The sequence below is a fragment of the Rutidosis leptorrhynchoides genome, chromosome 7, assembly GCF_046630445.1.
Source record: "Rutidosis leptorrhynchoides isolate AG116_Rl617_1_P2 chromosome 7, CSIRO_AGI_Rlap_v1, whole genome shotgun sequence".
Classification (NCBI taxonomy): Eukaryota; Viridiplantae; Streptophyta; class Magnoliopsida; order Asterales; family Asteraceae; genus Rutidosis; species Rutidosis leptorrhynchoides.
This window is the reverse complement of record NC_092339.1, coordinates 292,047,763-292,067,378: the sequence shown is the minus strand read 5'-3', so window position 1 is coordinate 292,067,378 and position 19,616 is coordinate 292,047,763. Positions and strand designations below refer to the sequence as shown.

General features: G+C 40.4%; 1 protein-coding gene across 2 annotated transcripts; it reads left to right on the top strand.

Annotated features, from left to right (window-relative positions):
* Nucleotides 1-4,244: 4,244 nt before the first annotated feature.
* LOC139858848 (GEM-like protein 6) lies at nt 4,245-19,439 on the top strand. Of its 2 annotated transcripts, none has more exons than XM_071847684.1 (4): nt 4,245-4,404; nt 4,497-4,771; nt 4,859-5,032; nt 19,300-19,439. In XM_071847684.1, the coding sequence occupies exons 1-4, from the start codon at nt 4,287-4,289 to the stop codon at nt 19,306-19,308; spliced, it is 576 nt and encodes a 191-aa protein (XP_071703785.1). In that variant the 5' UTR covers nt 4,245-4,286; the 3' UTR covers nt 19,309-19,439. The 2 variants fall into 2 exon arrangements, with proteins under 2 accessions (XP_071703785.1, XP_071703784.1); XM_071847683.1 differs by having other exon boundaries at nt 4,245-4,410; nt 19,300-19,426.
* The last annotated feature ends 177 nt before the right edge of the window (nt 19,440-19,616 follow it).

The following is a 19,616-nucleotide window of genomic DNA, read 5'->3' as shown; positions in this document are numbered from 1 at the left end:
TAAAATCCAATGTTAATTTAAACTGTGAGACGTGTATTTTGGCCAAAAGTTATCGAAGTACATTTAAACCTAGTAATACTAGGAAAGATGTACCTTTTGCTCTAATTCACTCTGATGTGTGGGGTCCTGCACCGTGTTATTGAGGGGAGAAATTTCCGGTACTTTGTCTTGTTTATTGATGACCATTCACGCATGACTTGGATTTATTTTTTGACTCACAAATCTGAAGTGTTTGAAAAGTTTTCCCATTTTTATAAAATGATAAAAACTCAATTTAACAAAAATATACAAATTTTGAGATCCGATAATGGGGGTGAATTTGTCAATACTTCAATTAAACAATTTTGCGAAGAAAACGGGATTATTCACCAAACATCTTGCGCTCACACTCCCGAACAAAATGGAGTAGCCGAACGAACAAATCGACTACTCTTAGAAATGACAAAAGCTTTATTAATTGAATCTAAAGTTCCGAAGAGTTTTTGGCCAGAAGCTCTTGCTTCCGCTACCTATCTTATCAACCGTTTACCTACTAAAGTTTTGGGCACAAAAACCCCTAAAGATACCCTTTCCCAATTCCATAACCTCCCGACTTCATTTAGCATTGAACCTCGAATATTCGGGTGCTCGGTCTTTGTCCATATTCCAAAACATGAGCGTACCAAACTTGACCCTTGTGCGGAAAAATGTGTCATGGTTGGCTATGGAATAAACCAAAAAGGATATCGGTGCTATAGTCCAAAAAGACGTCATGTCTTTACTACAATGAACTGTGACTTTGTCGAAACCGAATATTTTTATGATACCCAACTCACGAGTGAGGGGGAGAAAGAGGATAATGACACTCTCAATTGGATAACCTGGATACCTAAACCTGGTAACATTCAAACACCAACACCAAATTCTAATCCAGAGTCATCAAATCCTGATCCAGAATCACCAAATCCCAATCCCGAATCACCAAATCCTAATCTCGAATCACCAAATCCTTGCCCCGAATCACCTAAACCTGGTAACATTCAAACACCAACACCGAATTCTAATCCAGAATCATCAAATCCTGATCCAGAATCACCAAATCCCAATCCCGAATCACCAAATCCTAATCCCGAATCACCAAATCCTTGTCCCGAATCACCTAACATTGAACCAAATGAAGTCCCCTCAAGTAATGAAGTTCAAGAGGAACAAAACAGACAAACTCAAGATATACCACTTGACAACAATTCCACTTCTCCTGAAACCACAGAAAGATATGTTCTACCACAAAGATCCAACAGAGGAGTACCACCAAAGAGATACTCTCCAGAAAAAGAAGCTCAAAGATCTAGATACCCAATTGCTAATATTGCACACGGGAATCTATCAAATGAAGCACAAAAATTCAATTCAACTTTATGCTCTGAAGAAATTCCAGCTACAGTTGATCAAGCAATGAAATCTGACAAATGGAGAAAGGCCATGGATGAAGAAATGGAAGCACTCAAGAAAAGTGACACATGGGAAAAATGTGTCGTTCCTTAAGGAAAAAGAACAGTAGGAAATCGATGGGTGTTTACAATAAAATACAAACCAGATGGTACCATTGAAAGATACAAAGCCCGGCTGGTTGCCAAGGGATATACTCAAACATATGGAATAGATTATTCCGAGACTTTCTCACCAGTTGCGAAGATTGATACCATCAGGGTTCTTTTCTCAGTTGCTGCAAATGAAGAATGGTCACTTCACCAATTTGATGTGAAGAATGCCTTCCTACATGTTGAACTAAAAGAAGAAGTCTATATGGAAGCTCCTCCAGGATTCTCCGAAAACTTCAAAAATGGGGAAGCTTGTCGACTTAAAAAATCTTTATATGGGTTAAAACAATCCCCATGGGCTTGGTTTGGGAGATTTACTTTATTTATGAAAAAATATGATTTCAAACAAAGTAACTCGGATCATACTCTATTTTTTAAACGAAGAGGAAAATTAATTACATGCTTAATAATTTATGTTGATGATATGATAATAACAGGAAATGATAGAGAGGAAATTTCTAACTTAAAAATAAACTTATTTAAAGAATTTGAAATGAAAGACTTGGGCAGACTTAAATATTTTTTGGGGTTTGAGGTATTACTATCTCAACAGGGAATATTTATCTGTCAAAAGAAGTATGTTCTTGATTTTCTTGCAGAAACAGGTATGATTGATTGCAAACCAGCTGACACTCCAATGATTCCAAACCAGAAGCTATACATGGAAGATGAAGCCGATCTCGCTGATAAAGGGCAATACCAAAGGATGGTGGGAAAACTCATCTATCTTGCTCACACTCGACCTGATATAGCAAATGCAGTTGGAGTTGTGAGCCAATTCATGCATCAACCACAAGTTCACCATATGGAAGCTGTAATGAGAATCATCAGATATTTGAAGAAAACAGCGGATCATGGAGTTGTTTTTAAAAGACATGGACACTTAAAGACTCAAATATATACAGATGCAAGCTGGGGTGGAGAAAAAGGGGATAGAAAATCTACATCCGGATTCTTCACACTTGTCGGGGGTAATTTAGTTGCATGGAGAAGTAAGAAACAAAAGGTCGTCTCCCTTTCAAGTGCCGAATCAGAATTTAGAGGAATAGCTAAAGGAGTAGTCGAAGCCCTATGGATCAAGAAATTGTTAACAGAGATTGGTTTCCCTCCAAATGAAGCAATTCAAATCTTCTGCGACAATGAAGCAGCCATTGCCATCTCAGAAAATCCCGTTCAGCACGACCGTACTAAACATGTGGAAATAGATCGACATTTTATTCGAGAAAAGCTAGATGGTGAAATCATTTCTCTCCCGTCTATTAGATCAGAAGACCAATTAGCTGATATTCTCACCAAGTCAGTCAACGGGAGATTATTCAGTGAAGTTCTTGGCAAGTTGAATATTGGAAACCCCACTATTCAACTTGAGGGGGAGTGTTGAAATAAAAGGATCAGAACTGTTTTCAGCTCATCATTTCCTGTAAAGAGAAGACCAACGGCTATTTCCTTTTTTAGTCAAAAAATAGATTCCTTTGAAAGTAACAAAGCTCCATTCCAATAAAAGAATTAGCTGTTACATTTTTGTTTTATAAATAGTTTAGCTTTTCATTGTAAGGAATGCAATACAATCTGTAATCAATATCAGAATCAATACAGAGATCAAATTCATACATTTAGCATATCAAATTCTTATTTTAACAAAAGTTGTCACAGAATATTAACCGACCAAGAATCAAAGTTGTCAACATTAGTCCCTGAACTCTAGTGAGAATTGCTCATTACCCCAGAACTATATAACTTGATTAATATAGCCAAGTTTGGTTAATAGGTTTGTAAAAAAATTTCAGGGTGTTAGGTAGGCCCGGTTATAGATGTTTTTTTTTGTTTAGTTGGTTGATTTTTAGTCGCGAGCCTTTCCGTTTTCCCCATAGTCCTTTTTATTCTCCTTTGAGGACGTTTTCTTTTGGAAAGCGTCCTCGTTTCTATACGAGTATTCGTTTCTTCGAAAAAAACCCTAACTGCTAAACATGGGCAGAACAAACTAAGAAGAAACTGAACACACCGTAAAAATATCAATAAAACTAACAAACTAAACAAACCATAAAAACAAACAAAACCATCAAACAAACCAAACAGGAATAAATTGGAACCGAACTATTCAGCTTCGGAAGATACATTCTGACTCTTCGGACCCAACTTAACTAATTTACCGTTAACCTTATCGCGATGAAGCTCCTTACCCGACCTTGACCTAAGAGAATATGACAACAAATGTGATCTGTGTTTAGTAAAAAAAAGGGCATTTAACTACTTTCATGTTATATTTTGGTGTTACAATCAGCAACTAACTTCATAACAATATCTTAGCACTTAACGTTATGTTGGCTGCCATCTATAGCAATTTGTTACTAATCTTCGTGTGATTTGAATCCCATATCTATATGTTATTTTAAGCAAGCCCCAACATCTTCAACGTACCGAAAGTATGTGTTTCCCCAACTTTGAGAACACATGTCAGCATGGCAATAAAAGGTTAACATATATACAGTCAAAAGCAACAACATAAAGGATGTAAAGATTGCATTATCAAAGACTCAACTACCAACTACCAGTAACCATGACTTGTGGATGACTCATCCAACTTAAAATTGTCAACTTTTTCCATCTATTCATTCCTATAAATCTCCTCATTCATAACACATTCACAACCAAATTCAACATTCATCTTCATAATAACAACTTTCAGCAACCGAATCACATTAAAGAATGGATCAAATGTTATCCAAATGTGTTGTTGGAGTTCCAATTAAATCAACAGGAAGACTATTAACATCTAAACCTCATAACGAACCCCATTACCCTGTAACTGCAACTTCATCTAATGGTAAAGGTAACTACTTTTCGATTATCTTCCAATCACAAACAATTATAGTTTTGTCATTAATCTAATATTATTCAAAATTTTGTAATAAGCAGGGAGATTAGGACCGAAACTATTTGAAATCATGAAACACAAGTTGACTAACGGAACGAAAATCGTTCAATTTGGTAGCCAAAGTAAAATCTTCAGGAAAAATTTTAGTTCGAACGAGGGCGAGAAACTATTACAGGCTTCTCAATGCAACTTATACACTACAGCTGGTGCTATCGCAGGTCTTCTCTTTGTGTCTACAGAGCGGGTTGCGTTTTTGAGTATCAAGTCCATTGAAATGTATTCCTCAACAGGCAAGCTGTTAAAGTTCCAATATAAGGTAAGCGAATTATTAAAATTTTTATGTGGTTTGTGTTTCATCGGTTTATTGAGAATGTAATTGATGTAAAAATATGGTTGTGTTTAGGTATCGATCCCTTTAGGGAAGATAAAAGGCCTACAAGAAAGCATCAGCATGAAGAGGTCGTCTAACAACTACTTGGAGCTAGTGACTGTCGATGATTTCAGCTTCTGGTTTACGGGATTTAAAAGTTACAAAAAAATGTTAGGATACCTCCATCGATCAATCGGTGACTATGTGTTGTTGTATTACACGGATCTTGATTAAACACAACGACCTATAGGCGGAAACTATGATCTTTTGATTCGAATACTTGAAATCCTAAGGTTTCGATAACCTAGATGATTAAACCTAGATATTCAATAGCCTAGAACAAGTGTATTCGGTTGTGGGTTGTGAGGGAGTGCTGGAATCGACAGGAACCAAGAAACCAAGTGAAAAATACGTAACCTCAATTAGTTCCCGTCATCTCATATTTATATAAGACCCAGCTACCATCGGCTCGATGGTCTTAACCATCGGTCCGATGGTCTTCTCCCTCGGGCCGAGGGTCCCTGACCCTCGGCTGTGTTTCGATCGTCCAACCAATTAAACAATCGTTACACTAGACATTCATTCAATAACATAATCATAAACAAACCATAATAAGGCAAACATAATAATGTATCAATGTTCATTACAACTCGATAATAAAAAGAACAATAAGAACTAGGGATTATGCACCAACAAACTCCCCCTAAGACCTAGTTCGACAAACGCACAAACAAACTCTAAAGTAGGTCTTCAGTTCTTCATTCTTTACTCTACAGGGAACGGATCAGTCACCAAATTCCTCAACCAGCACAACTCGGCCACTCTTACGTACTGTTCTGCTTGTACACGATTTTCCCTGCGATACATCATTTTATTCAGGTACAACGTGCATATATCTTCTTCACAACAATTACGTAGCCAAATTGGATCCAAAACCCTGATTGTATCATTGTCATCACCATGTTCCTTTTCCAACACAATTACGGCTTCCTCCGAACGATCATCATAATACCACCAACGGAATCTCTGGCTGAAGTGCTGCGGCATTCGTTTAACCCTAATCGTACGCATGTACTTCACCGGAGCATACCTTGCAATCCTACGAACAACACCTGTTCTCTTGTTCGTTCGGTATTTGATCGTCGGGAACTGCGGTCTCCAGACCCTGTCTCCTTTAAAACTCTTAGCAAGGAAGGATCGTCGCACAAAACCCGCGACCATGGACGCAGTCGGATCATCCTCTTGATACATCATCCTGAGCCTGCCAATCTGAAGAAATTCAAAATACGGTAATGACTTAAGTTCCCAGCCATACTTGATATAGTCCACCCCGTACTCTTTCTTGATCGCATAAGCATTAAACTCCTTTATGTAGGCCCAGGCTATGATCTTGCCCTTGCTCAGCTGGTCTTTCCTCTTAGAAATTGAATCTAACCAGTTCGGTTCCAGGTCCGGCTTCTTAAACCACTTTCTATCTTTAGTAGTCTCTGCCCATTCCTTCTCTAAACCAGCCTTCTCTTCCTCACTTAAAATCTTTGTACCCATCGGTATCTTACCCTCAGCCATCTTCTCTTTACACACACGGTTAATCAATTCTTCACCTTCCCGGAAGTACTCAGCAAACGATGGAAAATCCTCAAAACCCTCGTACTTAGGATAATCCTCTTCCGGTTCATCCTCAATAATCACATCATCAATTCCATTCAGATTATCCTGATCACTAGCCACAGTCTCTACATACTCGTCATCCGATTCACGTCTTGCGGACGACGTTGCTGGTGTAGCGTCAGCAGGTGTAGCGGTTTCTTGCTCTTGACGCACCAGCCATTCAACCGCTTCACTTGTCGGCTCCGGAGGGATTTCCCCCTCCTCTAGATCATCATAAACAGATAAAACGTTCAGCTGATCCTGTGCAGACAAAAAATCAGATAAACGAAAAGCACTAATAGGTACAGCATACAGCGGTTTATCTTTGTCAAAGACTTCCAACGCTTTAGAGTTGTCCGTCTGAGCATCGTCATCATCACCAGATTCACCGTCGTTAACCTCGAGAATCTCACAGTCTTTAAACTTTTCATCCCAACCTTTAACTATCGCCTTCAGATTATCTAACTCAGTGTTCGAGCTAGTAACCTTGTTCTTATACTCAACCAGTTCTTTACCCTGACTGTCAACCTTTTGCTGTAGAGCGTTGACCTGAACTGTTAAATTCTCAATCAACTTATCCTTCTTCTCATTCTCCAACCTCATCGCCTCAATCTCCTTCTGACTCTCTTGCTTCACACTCTCAATCTCTTTCTTCATCTCTTCCTTTACCGACGATTTAAACAGCACTTGCTGAGCCATAGTCTCATTGATCAGAATTCTCAAGGAGTTCACCTGATCCAGTGTGACAGATGAACTTCCTCCAACATCTGCAGCTGCCGCTGGACTCGAAGTACCAACTTGTTCTTCAAAGTTGAGTGATGGAGGTGTGTTCAGTTGAGTGAAATGTTGTTCTGTGTGAGTTGGTTGTACTGGTGGACGGATGGTTGTTTGAGTAGGTGGTGGTTGTTGTGGTTGTTGTGGTGGCTGTTGTGGTTGTTGTGGTGGCTGGGTAGTCCTCCTTACCAAAATGATCTTCTTCGGTTTCTTACGTTGCTTAGATCCCCCTGCAACAGCTTTTCTTTTCGAGGCAGTACCAGTTACCTCACCTTCATCTACTAGCCTCTGAGTACTGCTCTCAACAGATTGATTTTGGGTCACATTAATCGGTTGATTGACCTCATCATCACTATTCGTCACTTTGAACTCTGGCTCAACCGCCGACTTGCTATTCTCATTCCTCCACTCCTTTCCTGGAGGACACACGTAATCTGCCCTAGCGATATGACAAATAAACTTAACCGGTACTACACACTTCAGCTGATCAAGCCGGTTAAGAGTATGATCATTCATGTGATGCAGATTGATTCGATCATTCTTCTTAAATATCAACTCGGGACACTGTTTATTGATGAGCGCCTGTAAAAATCTAGGATAGATCAGAAACAGTGTAACATTCACATTCTTCAGCAGAAGATCAAAGATAACCCCCGAGAAGTTGAACTCAGCATTCAATACCAACGCAGCAAACATACTAGCGAAGGTCTCATTCAACTCATCCCATCCGCCTTGCAAATTGCTCAAACACTTCAGGATTACCAAGCCTAAATATCTGTAGGGACGGGAGAACCCGCTTCGCTTAATCCTAACTTCCACTGAGTGACTATATCCACATCTCAGTACACAGCCCGTCACTTTCTTCTTCGATAGCCTCTTTGGCATATTCTCGGAATCACCAAACTTCCATTCCTCTCGGATCATTTGTTCGGTCACTAGAACTTCCTTGCCGAACACACTGCTAACTATAACCTTCTTTCCGTCAACAGTCTCGATCTTAGCATGTTTCCAGAATTCACGCTGATGAGAGTAATAGGCTTTGCAATCGGTGTCTATTGCATGGAGGATTCGAGAACGTTTCAAGAATTGAATCATCTCGATATAATTCTTAGACCAAGGTCCACTCTCATTCAGGTTAGCCAAGATGTTCGAGCTATCATTGGCTTTCAATCCCTCCATCTCTTCTCCAGTGGGTCCACTGGAATCTGTCTCAGTCTCGGAGTCAGTGTCATGCCTCTGAGGTTCAGCTGAAGTAGACATTCTGTAAAAATAAGCTGAAACAAACACACATGTACCAATAACGATCAGTCAAATACGCAAAACTTAGTCTATCTGGCCAAAAGTCTGACCATCGGGTCAAATTACAGACCATCGAGTCGAGGGTCAAGTCCCTCGGGTCGAGGGTCAAGTCCCTCGGGTCGAAGGTCAAGCCCCTCGGGTCAATATCACTCGAAGGTCAGAAAAGGTCAATCGGGTCGATGGAGTAGTCCATCGGGTCGAAGGTGTGGACCCTCGGTCCGGAGGTCAAAGACCATCGGTCCGAGGGTAGTTCATCAGAAATCAAACCCAAGGATCATCAAATCGATCAAAAATTGGGGGTTTTCAACGGGAATGGTTGGAAACCCTCCTAAGCACACCGATTAAAAGCTTGCAATCATCAATTTCAACAAACTAACTCAAATTGAGTTCCAATTGGAACCCACCATTAACGAACCAAAAAAACATAAAAAAACTAAAGATTTAGAGCACGAAAAGATACCTGGTTTGCAGCAACGTGATCACCGGACAAAAGTAGATAATAAACTAGGAGAAAAACAGCGATCGGTTTGATTGCAAATACTCGATAAAAATCTCAAAATTTTCAAAGTGTGAGAACCGGAGGTCGTTCTGACCCTTTTATATCCTTCAGAGACCATCGGGCCGATGGTCTACTCCCTCGGGCCGATGGTGAGTACCATCGATCCGAAGGTCCCACACTTAACCGACTTAAAATGGAGTTTTCCCTCGGGCCGATTGTCATGTCCTTCGGACCGATGGTCTGCACCATCGAGCCGAGGGTCAAACAACAGGGCCGATGGTCAACTTTTTCAAAACTCATAGAAAATTTTCGGTTTTTCCTCATTATAACCTTACTACCTTACCCAGGGCTGATCCTTTAAGTACGAAAACAGTTTATAAGATCTTGTTCAAGCTTGATTAACAAATTCAGAAAATAAATTCCCGCTTCGACAAAGAGAAAAGATCATTTACAGCCAGAAACAGACATACACGAAAAGCAATGACATATTTTTGTATTTTTCCGAAATATGGAAACATGAAAACAAATAAGTAAAAGAACAGATAATCAAAACTCAGTATATTTCACGATAACAGAACGATTCCAAGTTAACGAATTTTAACGAAATATGTTCGGTTTCTAAACAGTTTAAGACACAGTTTAAGTCACTTAGCATGTTCAGATCTGTACATATCGTATCAATCATTCAGAAATCATTATAAAACAGAATTTGTCATATCTCAATAACCAGTATTTTTGTGAAACGAAAACCTTAAGGGATCAGAACTTGGCCATAGTTGCAGTAATCATTTATGTCCATAATCCACATAGTCATTAGCAATCTAAATGTCTGATTACAGGTATAAATTTTCATTAAGCTTAATCAGATTAATTCTTACAGACCATATTGGCATTACTTAGCATTTAAAACACATTTAACGTGTTACTGCTCGTTAGGCAAGGCGGTCACGGAAGATCGCACGATGTTTCAGGTAACCAATTCTCATTACTTTCTGTAACAGATAATTAGCAACTTTCCTGTTACCACACACTTGTACCGTTGGCCCAACTGATCAGAAAATCTGAGCAAACGTATTTTGCGACATCCCTGTCGATCATGAATCTCCACCATCAAGAATCATTTGACTCGGCTGATCTCATAGATATCGAACATTCCGAACATGCATATCTTTCGATTAACCAGCCGCTATAAGTCCCAAATGCTTCGATTATTATTAAAGTTATGGTTGGAAACGGAAAGTGCAAGTCATGAAATTCCTTGCTGTCACAGGTTATCCCTCGGGGAATACAGTGCCTAACAGTTACAGACTTTCATCACAGACATCTTCAGAGATTACACGAACATTCTTCTTGAAATATTTGAGATCCCTTCAATTCTTGACTTCACCGACTTTCAGACTTTAATGTCTCGCATTTCAATGACATGATTTACTCGACATGTGGTGCACCTACTTATTTTCACATTTTTTTTTTTTTTTTTTTTTTTTCAGTGCACCACAATCTTCAATTCAGTTTGTTTAGGAACTGATTTCTCTCGCATACTTTGTATGGTTCTTTCACAAGATATTCTTTCTGGACATTCTTCTCGCTGGAGTTCTTTCTTGCAATTGTCTGTGAATCAGTCTGTGATTTTGGATGAAAGGCAAGATATTCCCCAGAGACATCCTAGAGATGTATTTGTGAGTGAATTTTGGGGGTTTAGTTTCGATTCAAGCATTTAAGAACGAATAGAAACCTGGTGTACACACTTATCAGAACATCCTCACTAAGTATTGATCTCACACTTGTCCCCGGCATGCTCGCGAGAGCGTATGATACCCTTACGACTGGGATGGGGGCAAGGATTGTCAAAATCTCCAACACAGTGGGGGATATCCTCACCGTCTACCATTTTCTCACCAATCTTTTATCGATACAATGCAAGTGGTAATATAGGTGATTACCTTCAACCGCTTTAGATCAATCGTGACAACTATGTCTGGTTGTGTAATGCCTCATTCTGGGAATTAATCAGTTTAAGCCTACCCATAGTCAGATAAATAGCGTACTTTATATCTATTTACTTCTGTGGACATTTACATGCAGGCTCAAGTAACTTCTTCATCTCCCCCTAAACAGGTAAACAATTCTTTTCTATTTTTCAATTTTTAGAGTTTTTCTGATGATGCAATATTCTCCCCCTAAAATTCTAAAAACAAAAATATTTTTGGCTTTTTGGATTTTAAGATGCATGCAGAAGTAAAAACAAAAGTAAATCTACCTAAGAAAACAGCACATAGCAGAAAAACACACTAAAGCAGGCATAAACGAGAAGAAAACATGCAAAGACACACCTTATAATACAAATGAACACATAAAGCATACAGGGCTATATCACATTCTCTTTGTCTGGGACCACGTCTTTTAAGTCTTTAATACCCAATTCATTTATTAAGTAGTCAAAACGCGGTTTATCAAAAGCTTTTGTGAAAAGATCAGCCCTCTGTTCAAGTGATTCCACCCTCTGTACGTCAATCAATTTCTTTTCATAACAATCTCTAATGAAGTGAAATTTAATCCCTATGTGTTTAGTTTTAGAATGATTTACGGGATTTTTAGTCACAGATATAGCAGCATTATTATCTATGAAAAGAGGAGTGTTAGTGAAATTCAAACCGTAGTCTCGAAGCTGCTGTTGGATCCAGACGACCTGAGATGTACAGCTAGCTGCGGCAATGTACTCAGCTTCACACGTTGACAGAGCCACCGCATTCTGCTTCTTGCATTGCCATGAAACCAAACGGCTACCTAAAAACTGACAACCTCCTGAAGTAGACTTGAAGTCTTTCTTGCAACCACCATAATCTGAATCACTGTAGGCGATCAACTTGAAATCCTTATCACAAGGATACCACAATCCCAAACTCGGCGTTTCCTTCAGATACCTCATTATACGTTTAACCACCAACATATGATGCACGTTCGGATTTGCCTGATAACGAGCACACAAGCAAACCGCAAACATAATGTCGGGTCTCGACGCCGTCAAATACATCAAAGAGCCAATAATTGCTCTGTACAATGTCTGGTCCACCCTTGTTCCTTCTAACTGGGGTGACAGACCGTGATTCACAGCTAACGGAGTTTTAGCAGGCCTTTCATCTTCCATCTGAAACCTACTCAAAATATCGGCAACATACTTTGTCTGATGCAGGAAGATACCCTTATCAGTCTGAGCAACCTGGAGACCGAGAAAGAACTTGATAGTTCCCATGGAACTCATCTTGAACTTATTCTGCATAACCGTCTCGAACTCTTTAACCATACTATGATCAGTCGCCCCGAAGATAATATCATCAACATATACCTGCACCAACATGATGTGCCCCCCTTTCTCTTTAATGAAGAGAGTCTGATCAATAACTCCTCTTCTAAAACCGTTTTCTATCATGTAGTTTGACAAGGTGGCGTACCATGCTCTAGGAGCTTGATGTAACCCGTACAGCGCCTTGTCAAGACGATAAACCTTCTCAGGGAAGTGAGGATCCTCAAACCCTGGAGGCTGTTCAACATACACGGTATCGTTTAAAACTCCATACAAAAACGCGCTCTTCACATCCATCTGATACACCTGAAATCCCATGTAGGATGCGAATGCCAAAAACAATCTTATTGCCTCCAGTCTAGCTACTGGAGCAAACACTTCATCATAATCAACATCAGGTATCTGCTGATATCCCTTTACAACTAAACGAGCTTTATTCCGGATCACGATACCTTGTTCATCTTTCTTGTTTTTCAAAACCCACTTTAGACCGTACGGCACACACCCGTGAGGTGGATTTACTAACTTCCAAACCTCCAAATGCTTAAACTGCAATAACTCTTCTTGCATCGCATTAACCCAATCACCATAATGCAAAGCCTCTTGAACATCTTTCGGTTCTATCTGACACACAAAACAAGAATGAGCGTGTCGAAAAATTCTCCCCGATCGATTAACCTTAGAGTAAAAAGCAGCAGCTACATTTGCAGTCTCAGTGGGGTCATCATTAAGAGAACTATAACGCTGTCTTGTCGGCAATCCCTTATCATCTACCAGAAAATCGTCTAACTTTCTAGGACGAATTACTTGACGATTCGATCTACGGACACCCCCAGCACTTAGAGGCTCCTCATCGGAGGATTCAGAATCCTGGACTTGAACGTTATGAAACGGGTTAACCTCATCGTCAGATCGAATAGGTTGTTCATCACCCGAAACACTACTATCATCTTGCGCACCCTCATAGTCACTAGTAACTTCAGGATTCAATTGTACTGTTCGGCTAGAGGTCGACGGGACCTCTGGTGTCGTAGTCGTAGTTCTTGTAACTTTACTTGTAGAAGCAGAAGAAGTGGAAGCTTCATTTGTAGGGCCCCTAGAAGTAGAAACCTCTGTTGTCGAAGGGACTCTTTCAGCTGTAACATGTCTAACATCACTGCCAGACTCATACAAATATTGGAGTGCCACATCTTCATCTGTAATCTCAGGTGGGATACCAAACGAATCGAATAATTCTTCATAATTAAAATGCCATGAAAACCCCTTAACTGTAATAGCTCTGGAGTCAGTGCGCGGCACCTCAACCTCGAAGTGAACTTCTACCCTCTTCGTCTCAGTGTTGTAAACCCTCTTGTTCGGATTCCCATACCCAAGAAAAATACCAGTCACCGCTTTGGGATTGAACTTACCTCCTTGCTCTCTAACCATAATGGTGCACGGTGCCCCAAATGGTTCGAAATGCTTAACATTTGGCTTCCTCTTCTGTAATAACTCATAACAGGTTTTATCAAACCGTTTAACTATCAGAACCCTGTTCATCACATAACAAGCAGTATTAACCGCTTCACCCCAGAAAGCAACTGGCAAACCGGAGTCGGCCAACATAGTGCGAGCAGCCTCAATCAACGTACGATTCTTTCTTTCGGCTACCCCATTTGCTTGAGGAGTATACACGGGACTAAACTGCTGTTGAATCCCTCTTTCTTTGCAAAACAGCTCCATCTCTTTATTCTTAAACTCGGTACCATTATCCGTTCGTATTTTTCTCACCTTCAGCTTATACAAACTCTCTAATTTGATAATCAGCAACCTGATTTGCTCGAACGTCTCAGACTTTGCTTTTAACATCACTACCCAAGAGAAACGAGAATATTCATTAGTAACAACCAAACAGTACGATTCCCCAGCAATAGTTTTACGACTAATAGGACCAAAGAGATCCATATGTAAAAGTTCAAGCGGAATATCGATTGAATGATACTTCTTGGGCAGATGAGCTTTCTTTGTTTGTTTACACTTCGTACACGGAAGACAACCATCTGGTATCTGAAACGTTTTAACGTTTACCCCGTCAATTAATCCTTTATGCACCAGATGATTCATGTTTCTCAAACTCAGATGACCCATGCGCTTATGCCACAACATTGACTCTTGTTCAGTAGCTTTCGATACAAAAGCTTGATGCTCAAGATTCTCTTTAATTACCGGCTTTTCCATATTCAAAACGTACAAATCCTTATACCTCGGCGCTTTCAGTAGGATCATATCTTCCGGTATCACAAACTCTTTCTTCAAAATATAACAGTTCTTCCCATCAAAAGCAACGGGAAAATCTTTTTCAGCAACTTGTGAGACAGACAACAGATTGTGAGTCATCTGTTCCACGTAGCGAACCCCCTCAAAGCTTACATTACCATTCGTTAAAGTACCTTCAGCAGTAATTTTACCCCCTTCATCTCCTGCAAAGGAAACCGGTCCACCATCTATTGTTTTCACTTTAGAAAGTAGCGACAAGTTCCCTGTCATGTGCCGGGACGCCCCACTATCAACGATCCATGTACTGCGTCTAGGATCGTAGGCGACCTGCACAAATAAGTAAGAGATTAGTTAGAAAGGGGTACCCACGCCCTGACGGCAGTGGGTTTCCCATTAACATCTACCACAGGCAACTCAACCCAGTTGCCCTTTGCACCCGACGGACCTTCATTTACCAAAACCTGTTTAACATTTGACTTTGGTTTCCACATTTTCTTTGGTGACACAGGTTTCCTATAATAGTCTTCCGTTTCAAACGTTTTAGATTCAGAAGACACTGATTTGGAAGAGCTAGACACAGGAGAGACTGATCTCATAGGGTAAAAACGTTTGGGGCTGAGATCATTCCTCCTTCGTGGTGTCTGCCTGTTATACCCACACCAACCCGCCTTGTGTCCTGACAACCCGCAGGTGTAACAATAGACACGTTTATCAGCACAGTAGCTATCATCAGAGTTGACGAAAGCTGGTCCCTTATCCTTAGATCTAAACTCCTGTTTATGTGGAACGGGGGGTTGTCTAACATTAACGTTGGGTCTTGACGGACTAGTGGTCTTTAGGTCAGGTCTCTGGGTCTGTCTACGCGCAGGCGGCACGTATTTCCCGACACTACCACTAATTTCCTCTTCCACTTTGGGTGGAGAAGGAAACGTTGGACCGGAGATGACCTCCTTATCCAGACTGGGTCCCGTAAGGAACTTAGTCTGTGGTGCCGGTGTCGACTTCTTTTTGTTCCGTTTATGCTTAGCCGCCTTTTTCTCTTTGGGTTTCTCAGCATCACTCGCTTTGCGAGCATTTATCGGGTTCTTCAAAATTGTGACCTGTTTGACGGTAGGGGTCGGTTCAGCAATGGGTTCGATAACATTGTCACAATCACTATCAGTTTCAGTAGAGCATTCCTCTACTAACCCTTCTTCCCGCCCAGCAAACTCACCATCTTTTATGATCTTATCATTTACAACTACCTTAGGTGCTACGTCCTCAGCCCTAAGTCCAAACACTTCCTCCTTAGTTCTACTGGTCGGGGTTTTCACATATTCTCCCAAGAGGGGAGGAGCCATATCATTATAGCTAAGACCCCTTTTTCCCGGGTTTTCCTTAGTCTGAGTTTGGTTTAACACGTAGGACATTCTATTCCAGTTGTCATGTAAAGCCTTCTCCTTTTCATACTTAGTTTGGTAGGAGTCTCTCTCAGTCTTAAGGCTTTCTATCTGATTAATGTACATATTAATGGCCTTATTGTTATCTATGATGGTGGCCTTCATTGTACCTACCTGGAATTCTAAGGACTTAATTTTCTTCTCATAGTCCTTCTGCTTGTTCAAGATAAAAACTACCTCGTCATAGTCCTTCTTCTTTTCTCCTAATGTCTTTCTACTCAGGGCAAGGTCTGCTTCTAACTTAGCACAACTATCACAACTAGTAGGACTCTTGCTTAAGGTATCAACAATGGCTTCTAACCTAGTAATTTCTGACTTATGTCTAGCACAATCAGAACAAATAAAAGAAGAAGAATCAGTGTCAGTACATACCTTATCATCATTGGAGACATTAGCCATGAACGCGAAATTCTCGGTCTGCTTCTCCAAGGTTTGATACTCAGACTCGGACTCCAACTCCGATTCTGAACTTGAGTAGTCAGAATCATCTGCAACAACCTTTACTTCAGCCACCTTAGCCTTATCAATTCCTTGAGCAACCTTCTCCTCGGAACATTCACCCGAGCTGTTCTTAGCAAACCAATCACCACTGTTGAAATCTAAACCGAGCGGTTCATCATCTGACTCGTCAGAAGACATCTCATACAAATCTCTCACATTTTTAAACTTTTCAGCCAGATGATCACTAACTTTCTTTCTGAAACAGGACTTAACGATCTCATCACACCGTTTAATACGAGCTTCACACTTACACACATAGCATTTACACTCAGAGGTACCTAAACAACCAGCCTTTTCTCTCTCAACCCTAGCAGCTTCTAACTCAGCCTCAGTCTTGCCAACAAACACTACATTAGCATGTTCTCCGTCCAAACCAATCGACCATTCATAGCCCTCGTCAGAATAGGAATTCGAGTTGAGAGCGGCCTCTGACGATGAATCACTCTGTTTCTCATTAGACTTCCCATTAACCGGAACTATCCTACTCTCATCATCTGCCTTGTGACCAGCGAATGGATTGAAGTGACCAGTCTTAGCAGGCCTGGTACACGTCTTCTTGAAGTGACCCATCTCACCACAATTAAAACAGCGAACTTTAGCTATATCGAACCCAAACTTGGAGCGTTTATTCAACGTCAGATTCTTCTGACCAGATCTCCTCAGGTAACTTCTTGCTCTCCGCACAACTATACCCATTGCAGCCATGATATCCATTCTCTCCAACTCATCTGGGTCAATCTGCTCCATATCCTCATTGTCTAGATGTTCATTAATCGAACCTCCCAATAACGTCTCGTTGTACGAGTTCACAACCAAAGCAGCCAACTGCATATCCTCCTGAATACCCTCTTTTGACCTCTTACGAATGTTATCAAGCTTCATAACCGGTTCCTGAATTGGAGGTGAACTGTAACTATCGGTATAACCAATTTGAGGTGACTTCGGTGGCAACTTGCTAGATGAGGAATTTGTAGACACATAAGCTGTCTCAATAGGTGCATGTTGCGTTGATGAACTTCCCGAGACATTCTCAGACCCTGCGGCATTACTCAATATCTTATTCTTAGCCTCTCTCTCAATGTCTTTTTCCATCAGCTTTGAAGTAAATGAAGTCAAGGTAAGCGTTTCTCCTGACGCTTTCCTGGTCTCAATTTGATCAACTATGTAATCCCACTTTTCTGGTAACCCATCTTTCAAATGCTTAATGGACTTAGCATCGGTAACTTCAACTCCATAGCTTTGACACTTACTAACTATCAGTCTATACCTGATTAGAGTCTCACTCAGGCTTTCGTTGGGCTTAGCAGCAAACTGTTTCCATTCTGCCTTCAACGACTTAGCTTTAGCTTTGCGGTAGACATCTGTACCTTCCACAGCGGACACTAGTGCCTGCCAGAGAGAATAAGCCGTCTTATTGCTCTCAAACTGACAGTAGATAGCCTCATCTAGAGCTTGAGATAGATGTGCATACGCTTTGCACTGTAAATCATACGCTTCCCTCTCTTCTGGAGTGAACTCAAACACTTCTTTCTTGACTCCATCAGCACCTACCGGAGCATTATACTCAGTTTCAATGCATTCCCAGAGTCTGGTGTTAACTCCATTCAAGTAATTAATAAATCGAGATTTCCATGTCATAAAGTCATTAAGATTGGACAACCTCGGAGCTCTAGTAGCCGAACCAATCGTTTGTTCGGTCAATAGGAGATTCTGTACCCCTGTGCTAAGTGAAAGGGCATACTCACGACTAACTTGACTACTTGAAGAAGACATATTCGCAAAAATTTCAAGAAAATAAAAGGTTACTGTTCTGGTTCACAATCGGTTCGATGGTCTGACAATCGGTTCGATAGTCAACGAAGATCGGATCGATGGTCTTTGAAGATCGAGTCGACGGTAAAACACTATCGGGTGAGGAGACTATCGGGTCAAATGCTCACTATCGGATCGAAGGGGAGACACTCGGGTCGATGGTCTATGACGATCGGCCCGATGGTAGTTCTTAACAGATGCAGACTCAACTAGGGTTTTTTAAGGCCGTTTCAATGGTAGATCGCTAGAAATCGATAGAACCTTAGATCTAATGCTTAACGAAGGTTGCTAGGCACTAGATTAACACAAACCCACTAACAAAACAAACTTCTAACGTGCAAAAATTGAGATTTTTGACCAAAAACTTGAAAACCTAACAAACCCTAAACCTTTAAAAAAACGAATCAAACAGTTTAATCCGGCAACCAACAGCTCTGATACCAATTTGTTGTTGTATTACACGGATCTTGATTAAACACAACGACCTATAGGCGGAAACTATGATCTTTTGATTCGAATACTTGAAATCCTAAGGTTTCGATAACCTAGATGATTAAACCTAGATATTCAATAGCCTAGAACAAGTGTATTCGGTTGTGGGTTGTGAGGGAGTGCTGGAATCGACAGGAACCAAGAAACCAAGTGAAAAATACGTAACCTCAATTAGTTCCCGTCATCTCATATTTATATAAGACCCAGCTACCATCGGCTCGATGGTCTTAACCATCGGTCCGATGGTCTTCTCCCTCGGGCCGAGGGTCCCTGACCCTCGGCTGTGTTTCGATCGTCCAACCAATTAAACAATCGTTACACTAGACATTCATTCAATAACATAATCATAAACAAACCATAATAAGGCAAACATAATAATGTATCAATGTTCATTACAACTCGATAATAAAAAGAACAATAAGAACTAGGGATTATGCACCAACACTATGTGAACAGTTAATGTTGATCAGCATTGATAATTAATGTAATGTAAATGTAAATTTCTTATGTAAATTCAAATTTCGGCAGAATAGATGAGAAAAATATGTATATATAGATTGAGATATGATATGATTTAGTGTCTCATGAATCATGATTCATGACCATTTTGGAGTTTTCAGTTTAGATTAGTGTTTAAACCATGAAAGTGGTTTATTTCATCTACAAGTTGTTGTTCTGTACTACTTGTACTTAATATACTATATGAACAGTTTATAATCTAGGTTAACAATATCTGGTGTATTGGATATATATACAGCTTGTTTCTCC

Excerpts from the sequence above, each read along its gene's own strand:
- LOC139858848 (XM_071847683.1), top strand. The coding sequence starts at position 4,287 with ATGGATCAAATGTTATCCAAATGTGTTGTTGGAGTTCCAATTAAATCA. Across the intron at positions 4,411-4,496 it reads AACTTCATCTAATGGTAAAG|GGAGATTAGGACCGAAACTA; the intron begins GTAACTACTTTT and ends TGTAATAAGCAG. Across the intron at positions 4,772-4,858 it reads TGTTAAAGTTCCAATATAAG|GTATCGATCCCTTTAGGGAA; the intron begins GTAAGCGAATTA and ends GGTTGTGTTTAG.